This window comes from Hipposideros armiger, unplaced genomic scaffold, assembly GCF_001890085.2.
Source record: "Hipposideros armiger isolate ML-2016 unplaced genomic scaffold, ASM189008v1 scaffold_10, whole genome shotgun sequence".
Lineage (NCBI taxonomy): Eukaryota > Metazoa > Chordata > Mammalia > Chiroptera > Hipposideridae > Hipposideros > Hipposideros armiger.
In genome coordinates, this window is record NW_017731360.1 from 1,572,309 (window position 1) to 1,587,589 (window position 15,281).

The following is a 15,281-nucleotide window of genomic DNA, read 5'->3' on the forward strand; positions in this document are numbered from 1 at the left end:
TGTTCCTGTCACAGGCAGTGCTAGAATGTGCAATGGATAGATCAAACACAGGTTTTATTAACAAAGCAGGGGCTCCCCAAAACGAGACAAGTTCAGCTTTGATGACCGACCTATCCGTAAATTGCAGTCTCTAATAGGTACCATGGCCAGAGAGGGCATGAGAACTGTGCATACCTGGACACCACCAGCACAGCCCTAGGGACCAAGGAGGGAGTGTGAGCAGCCCGAGGCCTCCATGATGGGCCTGAGGGACAGCCAGCAGGCCCTGTCCTCACCTCTGCTTCCTGCCCTTAGTCTCTTCCTGTATACGCACCGGAGGATGGCCATTACCGGGGATGATGTCTCTTTGGACCAGATAGTGCCTGTGTCGCGGGATTTTACACTGGAGGAAGGTGCCACGTGGGGCTGGGCGGTATGAGTCCCTCTCCTCTGGGCCCCCAGATCATTTCTGCCCTTGTTGGGGGTGGGGCACTGGGAACAAGGATGGTGCTGGGACTGGGGTGCTCAATCGCTAAGAGCCTTTTCATTTCCCTCCCCTCAGTGTCCCCAGATGGTGAACTCTACATTCTTGGTGAGTGGTCCTTTCAGTCTGGGTCCCAGTTAGGGCAGGGGGGACAGACAGGACCTGCAGGGAGGAATGGTGCGAAATCAGAGCACCCTCTGAGAGCCTTCCTGTAGCAAGCAAGACCCTGCAGAATCGGGCCTGCCCACCTCTTGGGCTCAGTTCCTGTCACGTGCTCCCTTGCTTGCTGGGCTTGAAATCCTCTGGATTGCTTCCAGCACCTCAAACAGGACAGGTTTTCAGCACGGAGCCCTTGTACACGCTGTTCCCTCTGCCTGAAAGACCTCACACCTCTTTTCTCTGAGCCATGCATCCTTAGGGCTTCAGTTCACACTTGACTCTTTTCCAGGAAGCCTTTGTTGAACTCCTGAAATTGTATCTCGCTGATACACATTGCTTTTTTTCATCCTTGCCAGCTCCCTGTCACTCACGGTGACTTAATTATTTGTCGTGACCTACTTAATGTCTGTCCTCTTTGCCAGACTATAGAAGTAGTAGTAGTAGTAGTAATAATAATAGAAATGAATATTTAATCAATGATTATCTTGTGGCAGGCACTATGCTAAGAGCTTTACACACATCATATGGTGCTTTCCTCACAACAACTCTAGGAGGTTATCACTGTTTTCATCCCCATTCTATGGACCAGGTAACTGACACCCAGAGACATTAAGTAATTTAGGACATGGTGGGACCAGGATTCAAACTCCGAATCCAGACTCTAGAGCCCATACGCTTCATCATTCTGCTAGATTGCTCCTACTCGCCCATTAGTTCAGCACATGTTTTGGGATGCTCCCCATGTGACTGCCGGGGGTTGGGGTTCCACTGTGAACAAGACACCATCCACAGCCTAGCTCCCCGAAGACAGGCCACATCTATCCTCTTCACCACAGTGTTCCCAGTGCCTAGAGCGTGCCTGGCACGGTCGGTAGACTGACTGACGGACAGCCCCTCTTGTCGGCCTCGATGTGCTTCTCATGACACGTGCAGAGGAGTAGACTACAGGTCGAAGAACTTGTCTCTTCCAGCTCCTTCTAGTGTTGCTGTGGTCTAGTATTGCTGTGGCAAGGCATACGGACTGTTTTTTTTTTTTTAAGATTTTACTGGGGGAATTGGGGAAGGGAACAGTGTTGGGGAATTGGGGAACGGGAACATTGTGTTTTTCCAGGACCCATCAGCTCCAAGTCAAGTTGTTGTCCTTCAATCTTAGTTGTGGAGGGCACAAGCTTAGCTCTAAGTCCATTCGCTGCTTTCAATCTAGTTTCAGGGGGTGGAGGGTGGGGGCGCAGCCCACCATCCCATGCGGGAGTGAAACCAGCAACCTTGTTGTTAAGAGCATGCGCTCTAATCAACTGAGCCATCCGGCCGCTGACGCTTGTGGCTGCTCATCTCGGGCGCAGTTCACTGGCCCATGTGAGAATCAAACCGGCAACCTGTTGCTCAGAGCTCGCACTCTAACCACCCGGCCGGCCCCCTATACTGACTTTTTAGAGCCTTGGTCCATGCCCTCTGTAGAGTTTGAGGGTGATGTTAATTTGGAGCCGACGATACAGAGGGTTCCCTTATTGCTCCAGCAGCAGTCTTTAGTGAATTGCTTAAGGGCCGAAGGGACTTTGGGAGGTTGGGCTACTGATTTTCCATTCTGGGGACTCCAGCCTTAAGATGCACCCATACTTAGCTCCTGGAGGTCAAGGGCTCATTTCTGGTCTCTTCTGTGCAGGCTCAGATGTGACCGTCCAACTGGACACAGCAGAGCTCAGCCTCACATTCCAGCTACCCTTTGGTTCACACACCAGGATGTTCCTCCAGGAAGTTGCCAGGGCCTGTCCAGGTAGGTAGACCCCAGGCTTCCTGGGAGGGTTGGCTGGGCACTGACCTACCCACAACCAGCAGACTTTCCACACTCTGGACTCACACTCCACAGTTTCTGTGCCCTCTCAAAGCTGCTGTCATGTGGCCACAGTGCCCCCAAGCCACCTGTCAATCATAGTTGTTTGCTTTTCAAGTTTCCTATTTCTATACCTGAGTTTTAACTCCAGCAGGACCCCCTTTTTCCTCCTGGCTCTGGGTAGATCTGCACAGGGTGGGTTGTGATTCTGATGCAGAATCAACTGCTTCTTAGCAAGGTCAACTGCTTCTAGGGGCCCATCTTCCCTCTCTCTGCCAGCCACAGCTAAAACCAAGGGAAGTCTGTCATAATGGGCCTTCCTGCCCTTGAACCTTGCTCTGTCCCCCACTGCAGCTGAGAAAATGGTCTAGCTTTGGCTTAGCAGTGAGAGGTTAGTAGCCTCTAGGGCAGAATTTGTTTATATCAGGAAATCAGCCAGGCAGTTTGTAAAGGAGAGTTTGTACAGAGCAGAGGATCAACCGCAGAGCATGCAAATTTGAGCCACCAGGTGCTGGAGCTTAGGTGTTCACCAAATACTATTACTTGTTTCCTTTCAGGCTAACATTTTGTCTCTGCGGAGATCAGGGGAGGGCTTTCCTTCTATCATGGTCTCACTATAGAGCATGAACGTCTGGGGGTTGTGCCAGGAAGGGGACTGGGTTTGGAAGCAAACTGGGGATGGGGGAAAGGAAGAGAAACAAGATAATAGAGCTCTGAATGCCTGGTTGAGGGGTTTAACATATATTCTCTATGTAGGGGGAAATTTATCTCCAAACCTTTAACTAATAAGGATAATTTATTTTATGATTATTACTAATAGTTGTAGGAGGGGTCATAACAGTGATAACAGCAAAGAGCATGGACTTTGAAGCTACACAGACCCTTGCACTTGAAACCTATCTTTGCTGGTCCCTAGCTGTGTGACTTTGGGAAAACCACCTCACCTCTCTGAACCTTACTTTTGTAGACTTCTATGTAATGAATATCTTCCTTATAGAGCTGTGAGAATTAACGAGAAAATACATGTGAAAGTGCTGAACACATAGTAGGAGCTCAGAAAAACATTTCCTCCTTCCATACAAGAGGACTCATAACTTAGCTGACATTCATTGTTAACTTATGTGTTAGACAGTGTTCTAAGAACTTTTCGCATATTATCTCATTTTCTTTACCACAACCTTACATGGTAGGTATTATCAATGTCTCCATTTTACATATAAGGAAACTGAGGCTCAGAGAAGTTAAGTGCCTTGCCCAAGTACATAGTTGGTAAACTATACCACGAGGATTAGACAAGATTAGATAGTCTACTCCAGAACCTGAGCTCTTGAGTTTTGCTCCAATGCTGCCTAAACTCATTGTCATCCTATGCCACATAAATGACTCAGGGAAGGTTTCATGTAGGAGGTTGTGTTTAAGCTGAGACTTGAAAGATGAGTGAGGTTTTTTTTTTTCCCAGGCAGGCAACATGGAAAGAAGGGCAGTCAGAGGGAATAGCAGGTCATTTGGTGGGATTGAATTTGCGATAGGAGGAGGGTGTGGAAAGAGCTGAATCAGGAGAAGCCAGCAGAGGCAGCTCATGAAGGATCTTAAATAATAAACGAAGAGCTTGGACTTTGCCCTGTATCTTGTGGGGAGCTGTAGGAGTTTTAAAGGAGGAATGAGAGGGCAGGATTTGCATGTCAGAAAAGTTCCTCTGGCAGCTGGTGTGGAAGGAATGACCCTAAAGCAGGGAGATGAACAGGAATGTGTTGCAATGGTCAGGCATAAAAAAATGAGGCTTGGACTAGGGCCTGGTATGGGGTATGGAGAAGAGAGAACAGACTGGAAAGATCAAACAGATGAGAATGAAGATGCCATGGAGGCAATGAATTTGGGTGTTCACAGCTTTAGCCCTAGTGGTTAGAACAGTGCCTGGTATGTAGTAGGCACTTAATAAATATGTGTTGAATGGATGAACAGAGCTTGGTATCTGGCTGTGAGACTGGCTTCCCTCTTTTTCTTTTTTAAAGATTTTATTGGGGAATTGGGGGAGGGGAACAGCATTGGGGAATCAGGGAAGGGGAACAGACAAGTTGTTGTCCTTTTGTTCTTCAGTCTAGTTGTGGAGGATGTCATTTCACTGGCCCATGTTGGTATTATCACTGCGCTTTTTCTGGATGAGGCAGTCACTCACCGGCCACTGGATGGCCACTCACAGCGGTTCATGGCAGCTCACGAAAGCTCACACCCACTGCTGGCCAGTCCCACTGTAGCCTACGCTGTCACCAGCAACTCACAGCAGCCCAGCTCAGGTCCCAACTCAGGTCGAGCTGTTGTTCACCATCTTAGCTGTAGAGGGCGCAGCGTCACTGGCCCTCATGTGGGATCAGAACTGGGGCCATGCTGCTCAGAACTGGCATCCCAAGCCAACTCCTAACCAACGCGCCACTCGGCTGGCCCTGACTTCCCTCTTTTAGGCTTTGATATCTGTCAGTCCCCTTATCTGCTCTTCCTTCTGGGGTCCACACCTGGGGTAACCAGCAGAGAAACTGCACTAACTCCATTTCTCTAAGCAGTTGTGTGTGTGATGGGGGGGCACCTGAGTGAGAGTGGACTCTCAGAGCAGACAGGCTCTTGGATATCTACCAGCCCAACCCTTGCATTTCACAGATAAAAGGACTGAAGTCCAGAATGAGGTTACAGGTGAAAGTAATTGTTTTTTTTCCACCCAGTCTTTGGCAGCACAAAAGGCCAGGGAGTGGGAGTGCTTTGGTCATTAGACCACAGTTAGAGAAAAGCATTAGCTAACAATAATTGAACACCTACTATGTGCCAGGCATTTTTCTAGACATCTAGACAACGCACAACAAACATGTTCTCCTGTTCAGTCTTTGAGCAATACGAAAGAGTAGATATCCTGTTTTTAGATGAATTAACTGACATAGAGAAGGTAAGGAACTTACCCAAGGTCATTCATCAATTAAAATAATAGGACCAGGTTTGGAATCCCAGATTCTATTAATAACTCCAAAGCCCATGGGGGCCAGAGATTTCAGTTCCTATCCCAGCTTTGCCATTTCCTAGTTGTAAATGTGAGCAATATATTTTATTTCTCTTTTTCAGATTTTATTGGGGAATTGGGGGATGGGAACAGTGTTGGGGAATCGGGAAGGGGAACAGAGAAGTTGCTGTCCTTTGGTTCTTCAGTCTAGTTGTGGAGGATGTTGCTTCACTGGCCCATGTTGGTATTATCATTACGCTCTTTCCAGGTGAGGCAGATAGGTCGCAAGCCACTTGATGGCCACTCACAGCGGCTCTTGGTAGCTCACACCGGCTGCCAGCCACTCACCATAGCTTACAGCAGCCCACTGCAGCAGGGGCTGCAGCCTACGCCATCGCCGGCGACTCACGGCAGCCCAGCTCCAGGTTGAGCTGTTGTTCACCATCTTACCTGTAGAGGGCACAGCGTCACTGGCCCATGTGGGATCCAAACCAGGGCTCTGCTGCTCAGAGCTGGCATCCCAAGCCAGCTCTTAACCAACGTGCCACTTGGCCAGCCCTATATTTTATTTCTTCAGGCCTTGGTTTTATTATTTGTACAACGGAAACATGAACTTGCCTTACGAGTACTCCAAGAGTTTTGTGAGGCTCAACTGAGGCCCAGTATAGGTTAATGGCATGTAAATGCTGAAAATAGTTTAAAAGCTGTGTCTGGCAGTGCCATCATCAGGACTGGGATCCACATTTCATCATTTGCAAATCCATTTCAGTTCAGTCAGGTCGATGCAGTTCTACAAGGGGAGCAGGCAGGATAAAGTAGGAGTTAGCAGCAAGTGTTTGGGAGCCAGACAGACCTGGCTTTCAGTGAGAGGCAAAGGAGACCCAATAATTTTTAGGAAGGAGGAATGGCAACCCTCCTTAAGGGGGGAACCAGAGGCTTAAAAAAAATTAATTTCAGGGGGCTGGCTGAGTGGTGCGTTGGTTAGGAGTTGGCTTGGGACGCCAGCTCTGAGCAGCAGGGCCCTGGTTTGGATCCCACATGAGGGTCAGTGACGCTGCGCCCTCTACAGCTAAGATGGTGAACAATAGCTCAACCTGGAGCTGGGCTGCCATGAGTTGCCAGCGACGGTGTATGTTTCAGCCTCTGCTGCAGTGGGCTTCTGTGAGTTACCGTGAGAGGCCGTGCAGTGGCGGGCAACCCATCTGCCTCACCTGGAAAGAGTGCAATTATAATACCAACATGGGCCAGTGAAGCAATGCCCTCCACAACTAGACTGAAGAACAAAAGGACAACAACTTGTCTGTTCCCCTCCCTCAATCCCCCAATAAAATCTAAAAAAAAAAATAATAATAATTTCAGGTGTAGAAAACAATATACTAGCTATCCATTTCATCCCTCACAAAGTAGTAACTCCCCTCCTCCAATCTATCAGAGGGCTTGTCTTGAAGGTGTAATTTCATAGCAAGCACACTGCTTTTACTTTGAGTGTGTGCTTATTTGGAGTAGCTTGTGAGTTGCTGATGGAGATTATGGGTACTTAAAGTACCCAATCCAATCCCTAGTACTGACATGTTTGAGTTCGCACTCTGCCACGCATTTTGTGACCTTAGACTTGACCACTCTGAGCTCAGCTCCCTACCTCCTAAAGTTTGTAGTGAGAATTAAGGAGGTAATTAATATGCCTATTAAGCATAGAATATGCCTTGGCACACAGTTCCCACGAGGTTGGAGGAATGGCGCGGGTACCTTGGAAGGGCACTTTTGGGTGCACATTTATTCTCCACTTGAATCTCAAACCTGCTCTGTGCGCGAGGGAAACAGGCTTGGAGACTCTCCGCAGAGGCTGAGTGATTTGCTCACGGTCATACAGTCATGCAGAGGTGGAGCTCGCTTTTCAAGCCGTGGTTCAGTAGTTTCTCCTTGTTCCGGCTACAGGCTTCGACCCTGCGACCCCTGATCCTGAGTTCCAGTGGCTGTCTCGATACAGGTGCACGCAGCGGGAGCCTTCGCTACGCTGTTGGATCTCGGCCTCAGGCACCAGAATTGGCGGAGGCAGGTATCCGTCTTGAGATGGGCGGTGAGGATTGGAGGAGGCTCGGCTGCAGGGGCGGGCTTCGTTCTGTTTAGGGGTGGGGCTATGGGGCAGAACAGCCGTCGATTGGAGGAGGTGGCACGCGGAGGCGGGCCCTTCTGGGGGCGGTGCGGGTGGGGCAGTGCGGGCGGCGCGAAGAAGAGCTTGAGGGAGCAGGCACGGAAATGTCCGCCGCTGCTGTTAGTTCGGAGCGCGACTCTGCAGGTATGGCGGGCCGTGGGAAAATGGGTTGGGGCTCTGGGCCGGGGACGGCGGCGGGCCCGGCCCTCGAGTGGGCAGGGTCTGCGGTTTGGCGGGTGGACGCAAGGGGCAAAGACCAAGGTCCTGGCCCTGCTGAGGCGGAGACCCTGGGGCTGAGTTCTTTGGGGATGTTAGTTATTCTTAGCCGGGCGTGACGAGGGCAGGCGAGTGGCAGTGGGGTACTCTGGAATCCCAAGACTGGGGTTGTAGTAAAGCTCCTTTTCTGATTCGCTGTGTGACCTGTGGCCAGTCGCTGCACCTATCTGAGCTTCCGTTTCTCTGTCCTAATCTTCAGGCAGTTTCTTCAGCCCTGACTTTTCCGAGTTTGGTTTCTGTGGAGGTGCATTTGCCCCTACAGAGCAGAGCCTTCCTTTGGGTGAGCCATGCTGTGTGTGTTTTGGGGTTGCCGGGCTTTCTTGTTGGTTCTCAGACCCTGTGATGGATGGGGCTGTCCACCCTGGGACTAGAGAGCAGGATGAGGTTACAGGTGAAAGGGACTAGGTTTTTTTCCAACCTAACCCTTGGTGGATAATGTTGTGCAGCACAAAAGGCCAATTGTTAAGCAGGAGGTTGTTTTTTGGAGAGCAAGAGGCCCAGGGCCGAAATTTGGGTCAGTCTGGTGCTTTGGGAGGATCTGCAGGCCTGTATTTTCTGTCCAGGTCTTAGGTTTTCGACCAGGGCGCCCAGGTATTTTTTTTTCTCCTGGGTGTGCCCATGGGGCTCCAGTTACGTGGGAGCTTTGGCATGGCCACTGGTACCCATTTGTGCCCCTTTGCTGGAGGTGAAGAGTCTGTCAAGTAGCACTCCATTTGCTCTTACAAGGCTTGGAAACTATGAGGGTGGGGGGAATGGCGTGTTGCACAAGTTTGTAAAATGAGAGGAAACTAGGCGAGCGAAGGACTTCCTCAGCGCTTATGCTTTTCCTTCATTGCAGCCACCGCAAGACGTGGTCGAAGCGCCAGATGGTGCTGATAGTTTGCATCTTTCATGTGCTTATCTCAGCTCACTTGACGTGCTGATCTTGAGACAGCTATTGCTTCAGTTTCCATGCCATTCTGGGCTATGGCCCTGGGACCCGTGAGAACTTAAGATTAAGGACATATCCTCTCCTTGCTCCTCGAGAGAGGCTGCCAGAATCCAGACAGTCGGCGGAGGACAGGCCCAATGGCAACAGAAAAAGGTGGGTTCTGCCATCTCCACCGCACACCAGAACCAGGCTGTTGGAGCGTTTCATTCCCTAAGTAGAGAGAGAGGTCTTCTGTGAGAAATCAGCACAGCTGTGAAGCCAGTTATCTGCTCTGGGTGGTAAATGGCGCTGGGATCTCAGAATCTTTCATTGCCTTTCAAAAAATCTCCCAAAACTAGCCACATGCTGGTGAGGACTTTTTGTCAAGGTTTTGGTTTAAATGATTTGTCACCATTGTAATACTTATAGTAAGTGAGGTGACCCTATTAATTGCTAAGTTGCTTACGTTGGAAAGAAATGGCACCAAGCCCCCAGTTCTGTTTGGGTCAGCTCTGTTTCCAGAGTTGCTCTGGCCTCAGAGGAGAGTCACATCTTTTACAACAGGTGGGAGGAACCCCTTTGGGCCTCCTCTGGATGTTCTGGACAGCCTAGGTCCCAAGGGAAACAGGCAGTGGATTTGGTTCTTCCTGTATGCATAGGATCAAAATATCCACTTCCCGATAGCCTGGAGAACCAACCTGAGGCCAAAAGTTGCTTAAAAATTGGATTTGTGATGCGCATCAGGAGAAACAGGGCTTCCCGCAGGAGCTGACTGTCTGACAGAGAGGGAGCTGACAGTTGGTAAATAGAGGTGAGAGAGTGTAGTGTTGGCCCAGCAGGAAGTGGTCCTTATAGGTTGGGACAAGGGTAAGAGCACCTTAACCCTCCGTCGGGTGCAACTGATCTCACAGATACATTGCACACAAACTTTCAAATATGAAATACGTCTTTATTGTACTAAGTCACAAACATGCCCGGCGATGGGTTGCGGTAGAGAGGGAAGATACAGAAGCGAGGAGTCATGATACTTAACTGTTAGATACTTGAAAAATTTGTGTGCAATGAATCTGTGCGATCAGTTAGTTGCACCCCGACAGAGGGTTAAAGACCTAGGTATTTTAGGGACGAGGTGAACCTGGTCTTTACCCCTCTCTTTTGCATTGGTAGAGAAAGGAAAGATGTCACTCCGATGCTTCTCTCCACAATGTCTATTCCTTTATTTTGGTCTCTGCTAAATTCAGGGTGTCAGGGCAAGCTTGGTAGGGATTGTGGTAGAAAAGTGAAATGCAACTAGTTTTAGATTGGTGTCCATGTCTTCAGGTTCAGAGCGGTGTCATTGTGCTAAGGTGTGATGTTGAAGTGCAATGTAATGCTTCTGGTTGAGTGGCAGCCTGTATTCATCTGACTCTCTTGGCTTCTTCATCGGCTAAGATCATGCACTAGTCTCAGACAAGTAGCTGTTGTAGGTAGGGGCTTTTCTGCGTCTTCGTTTATTTAACTGATGTTTGTGTGGCTTTTTCTTTCCTTAAAAAGAAGTAAAGAGAAAAGCCTCCTTATTTCTATCTGGCAACTGAAAGTGTGCGTATCCAGAAAACCCTGTGGGGGATCCTGCATAGGGCTCAGTCCTCATCCATGTCATTGTGTAAAATATTCATGGGCATTTCGTGCTGGGCACATGTTCTGGAGGATTCTGAACTATGCAGGATAAAGGAAATAGCTACTCAGAAATCCAACCGGGGCCATTCTGGGCCGATTTAACCAAGTGGTAGTAACAAACAAGCTTCCGTCTTTTGAAGTGTTTTTTTTTATTTTTATTCCATGGTTGATTCAAAGTGGGACAGCTTTGTAGTAATTTCAAATTTAGAATGAGATGTGCTATGAGTATTTTTTCCTCTGGACCCAGGAAACAAAGCATTAAAGTCTGTGTGGCCTGAGAAAGGAAATGGATGCTATTTATATCTCAGGGTAGCTTAAAGGGTAACCTAGATTATCAGGGTAGAAGCCAGAGAGAATGTTGGAAAAATAGCCCTTAGGTCCCTCTGTCTGTCCGTCTGTCTCAATAAGTAGTCTGTGTGACCAACATCCTGTTAGCATGGAGAAAATGAATTTTCCTAGATGTTTATCCCACAGGTAAAATACCGCCCATCATCTCCACCTTTGTGGCAAAGCTCTGCAGGCTGCTAAGCAAATTAATTTGAATCACTTTGTTTCTTTAAACAAAAGAGAACTCTGTTCACTTTTCTTCCCCCTTTTGTTGTTCCCTTCTCCATTTTCCCTCTTTGCCCCATTTAACCTTGTGTTTGTTTCTAGAACAGGAGAAGCCCCTGAAGACTTCTTCCCTTCAGAAAACAGTTTGTTTTGGAATTCTACAGTAGGAGTCTAGAGCAAGAGAGTTGACCTACAAATGTTCAATTAGAAGTGGAGCTTTGCACAGAAAAACCCTCAGGGAGGGAAAGTTCAGGAAGAGAGAGGCATCAATATTTATTAGAGGAAAGACAGTGTTGGGACATAGAAGCTAGCAAACTTGTATGTTTTCTTTGCTGCTTAAAATATATTGCAACAAATTTGTAGGCAGCGGCCAGTGATGCATATGTGAAGTGAAGCTAGCCAAGTATGAATGGTGAGGATTTGAACAAAGCGTGTGTCTGAGTGGCCTGGATATTTTTATTTTCGTTTTCATTATTGAACTTTGGTTGAATATTAAACATGTCTCCTGACTTTGCCTTCTTCCCTCTGTAAAATGGGTGTGAATGTTTGTCTCTTAGAAGGTCACACAGGACTTAAGGAATGCTAAATTATTTAAGGGTGCTTTCCATTTAGGAAACACATTTAAGAATTGCAAGTTCCTACCTCCACGACGTTAGAAACTGACTGCCCTCTTCAGGATTTATCCCAGGCTGGTTTCTTCCAAATAACTATATTCATTATCCACCCCTCCAGTTTTTTTTCTGTTAATGCAATCACTAAAATCCTCAGGCATCCTTGACTCTTCCTTCCCTTCTTATGTCTAATAACCAAATCCTGTCCACTGTTTTTCTGCAATTTGAAAATTAAAAACAGTTTTTTTCCCCCATAGTTCATGTTGGTATCCTCTTAACAGAACTCGTACAGCAATGGGTCGTCCTAACCTTAAGTCTCCGTCCCCCTTAGGGATCTCTTTAGAATGTAACTTTTATCATGCCTTACTATTTTGTATGTGAATTTGAATGTTGCTTCATCCCCTGTTGTCTATAGAATAAAATTAGTTCGGATTCTTTAGCTTGAAGTTCAAGCCCTGCACAGCCTGGCTTAGCCCCGCTCTCTAGTCTTATCTGCCTCAATTCACCTTCATTTCCTCTGATTTCATACCCGACTGTCATTATTTCTGGATAAAGCCCTGTGCTTTTTCATCTCTTTGTTGACTGCTCATTCAGCTACATGTACAAACTTGAACTTGCTGCTAGTCGCATTTTGCATCCTCTCTCCTCCCTAAATGGCACCCTAATGACTTGTACATCAGTGGGTGCTCAAAAAAATGTCTGCCTTCTTCGTTGGAACTGTAGAGACCCTTACAGTTCATAGCCTGAAGTGCTTTGGCCTGCATGACTCCTGGCCCCTTCCTCTTTGAGCATGCTCTGCACTTCTCCCCCCTCTTCCTGGTTTGCTCCTGCCCACTTCTCTTTCAGCTTTATCACCAGACCACAGGCAGTTCACAGAAGGCCCAGGGAAGGGAGAGCCTGGGGAAAAAGTCAAGTCATCTCTTTCCAATAGCCTATCACCACTACAACCTGTTGCCATAAGTAATTGCGCCGTCTTCCTCCTTGAAAGCTAAACTGGTCATATTTAGTCCTTGCTAACTTACAAGTAAGTTGGATTCGTAGAGGGTACACATTGGATTTTGAGTTAAGGGCTCACAGGTTTGCAGGGCACAGGATGTGTTTTTAGAGATATCTTGGCTCATTTTAAATGCCAAAGTTGATGGTACTTTTTTAAGCCATCAGATAATGAGAAATGTTAAAAAGGAAGAAAAGAAAGAAAAATACCTAAGAAGCATGGCTCTTTGACTCTTAAGAAAGTAACAGAACTATTGGGGGTGGCAGCCAGGCTAAAATAGGAAAAACTGATTCTTTACATTCTTTTTAATGCTGAGTGCCCTATGTTACGTATGAGGTTCTTTCAAGGGTTCCCCGCCTTATGTACCATGTGCTGTGTACTCAGCTCCTCTTTGTCATAAGAGTAAAACCCAAACTCTACATGGCATTCAAAGGGTCAAAATTAACAGTTTGACCCTGATATGTATGATAAAACTTTATTACTAATAAATAAAAAAAATAAAATTGTATTGATAAAAGTTTTATTACTGTTATGACTACTATTATTATTATTAGCAGTTACCATTTATTAAGCACTCACTGTGGGTCTGTGGGCCTCACACTGTACCACAAAAATTCTGTAAGAGGTTGTCTGTTTTTCAGATGAAGTGATGGAGGCTTAGAGAGAGTAGGTCTGTGATTACCCACTGTCACTCTGTCAGTGACAGAATTGAGAACAGAACTCATGTTGTATTTTTTAATCTAATGCTTGAGCCCTAACCCTTATACTCTTCTTTTGTATCCCCTGATGCTTCTCAAACAAAACTTTTCATTTCTATGTATTTATACTACTTATTATTACTTATTTCTAAACATACCATGATACCATGTCCTTGTACTAAAATTATTTCCTCTGCCAGAAATGCTTTCTGAACCCCATGCTTTTCTGATAGTTGATATAGTTTATTGGTTAAGAGCACAGACTCTTAACCCAGATTCCTTGGGTTTGAACCCTGGCTGTGCCACTTAATAGCTGTGTGTTCTTGGCATGTGACTTAACCTCTCTGTGTTTATCTCCTTCTCTGTAAAGTGCAGGTAATAATAGCACCTACCTCATGGAGTAGTCATGAGGATTAATATATGTAAAGTGATTATTAAAGCCATGCCTGTCATGTAGTAAGCCTTAAGTGTTTGCTATTAATATTCATGATACTATTACCGTCCTTGTCAAAATGAACACAGCCTGACTTGGGTTCTGGGTAGTTGGACCTGGATCTGTTTCTCTCTCTATGAATTGAACATATCGCTTGCTGGTATGTGTTGCCCTGTCTTAGACTGAGAGAGCCTATGGGACGGCTCCCTGGCAGTGTGAACACAGCATGGTGTCATTGAACCAACCAACTTACTCCTGCCAGTTTGAGTTGTTGGCATTTTGCTCACGTGGTTTTGCTGGTTCTTCTAGTGTGCTGGAAATGGAATGCAGAGGTCAGTGACTGAGAAGATAGGAAGGGATACCTACCTCCTCCTAGACCTGTCTAGTAGCAGCAGCTCAAGAAAAGCGTAGGATGCTATCTCCACCCAGCAATGACAGCCACACACTCACACATCCTGTGGAGACCATGGTGGTACTTTTGCTTTGTTATCCAAACAGACCCAACCCTTCTATTCATATAGTACTTACCCCTAAGAGTTCATAGTTCCGTTGAAGATGTGTTCCTGTTTGCCAAAGGGGAGGCGGTGGAGTCAAGCAGATCTAGGTTTTAATTGTCCTTGGACATGTCTGCTATCTGCTCTGGGTCTCAATAACCATATTTGTAAAATGAGGCCAATAATCAGAAATAACACGTGAAGCACTTAGCACAAAAGCTAGCTATTCGAGTATGCTTGATACATGATAGTTGTTATCATCAAAGCAGCGGGGGATTAGGAGTGGTTAGAGCAGAGGGAAAAGAACTAACAGTTCCTGGATATCTGTTGTGTACCAGGCATTGTGCTGCTAGGCTTTTGGCTCATTTAAATTTCATTTGTTTATTCTTTTGGCTTCTCTGTAAGTGGGGTGATATTATTCTCATTTTGCAAATAAGGAAACAAATTAAGTAATTTGCTTGAGGTTTCACTTGCGGTAGTGGATGGGGCCAGTAGAATAGCCAGGTCTATTGTATTCCAAAGCCCAAAGCTTTTTCCAAAATACTCTAATTTCCCTTAAAATGCCAAACAAGTTATATGGACCCAAAGGCCTGCAGAATTCAGAGACCACTACGGAAGACCAGTGTGGTTGGGAGTGCCTTGTGAAGGAAGACGTAGGAGTTGAGGTTGGGCTTTGAAGGAGAGGTGGCCAGAAAGTAGGAGGGACTTCATATGGAGGCAGAAGTAAGGAAGGGTAGCATGCAGGGGGAACCGGTCTGTTTAGATTGCGCTGCTGTCTTCTGTCTTTGGGTGGTGGATTGGTGAGAGAGAGTAGGGCCGGTTTGCAAAGGGCCTCATTTGCCAGTTCAGCCAGTTTGGATCTTAACCTGCAGGCAGTGGTGTAATACTTTACAGGAGGGAGAGTTGAAATCAGAGTTTAATCTGGCCAAGTCCAGAGACTGAATTGGGTAGGGAGAAGTGGAAAGATCTCTTGGTTGGGAGACTCTTGAGGTAATGAGGAGGAGAGGATGACCTGGAGAAAGGCAGCTGTGAGAATGAAGAGACCGGTGACTGGCTGGCTCTGGGGGCC

The 15,281-nt window shown here is 46.9% G+C and overlaps 1 protein-coding gene across 5 annotated transcripts in view; it reads left to right on the forward strand.

Moving 5' to 3' along the window:
* INPP5B (inositol polyphosphate-5-phosphatase B) overlaps positions 1–15,281 on the forward strand; it is a 63,054-nt gene that overhangs the window by 1,512 nt on the left and 46,261 nt on the right. For 3 of the 5 annotated variants that reach the window (XM_019658144.1, XM_019658152.1, XM_019658167.1), the window contains 4 exons: positions 295–392; positions 542–571; positions 2,286–2,396; positions 7,372–7,488. In XM_019658144.1, coding sequence (XP_019513689.1) covers positions 295–392; positions 542–571; positions 2,286–2,396; positions 7,372–7,488 — 356 coding nt within the window. Of the gene's footprint in view, positions 1–294; positions 413–541; positions 572–2,285; positions 2,397–7,371; positions 7,489–8,770; positions 8,949–15,281 lie in introns of those variants that run through there. The other 2 variants (XM_019658173.1, XM_019658160.1) reach the window with 2 other exon arrangements.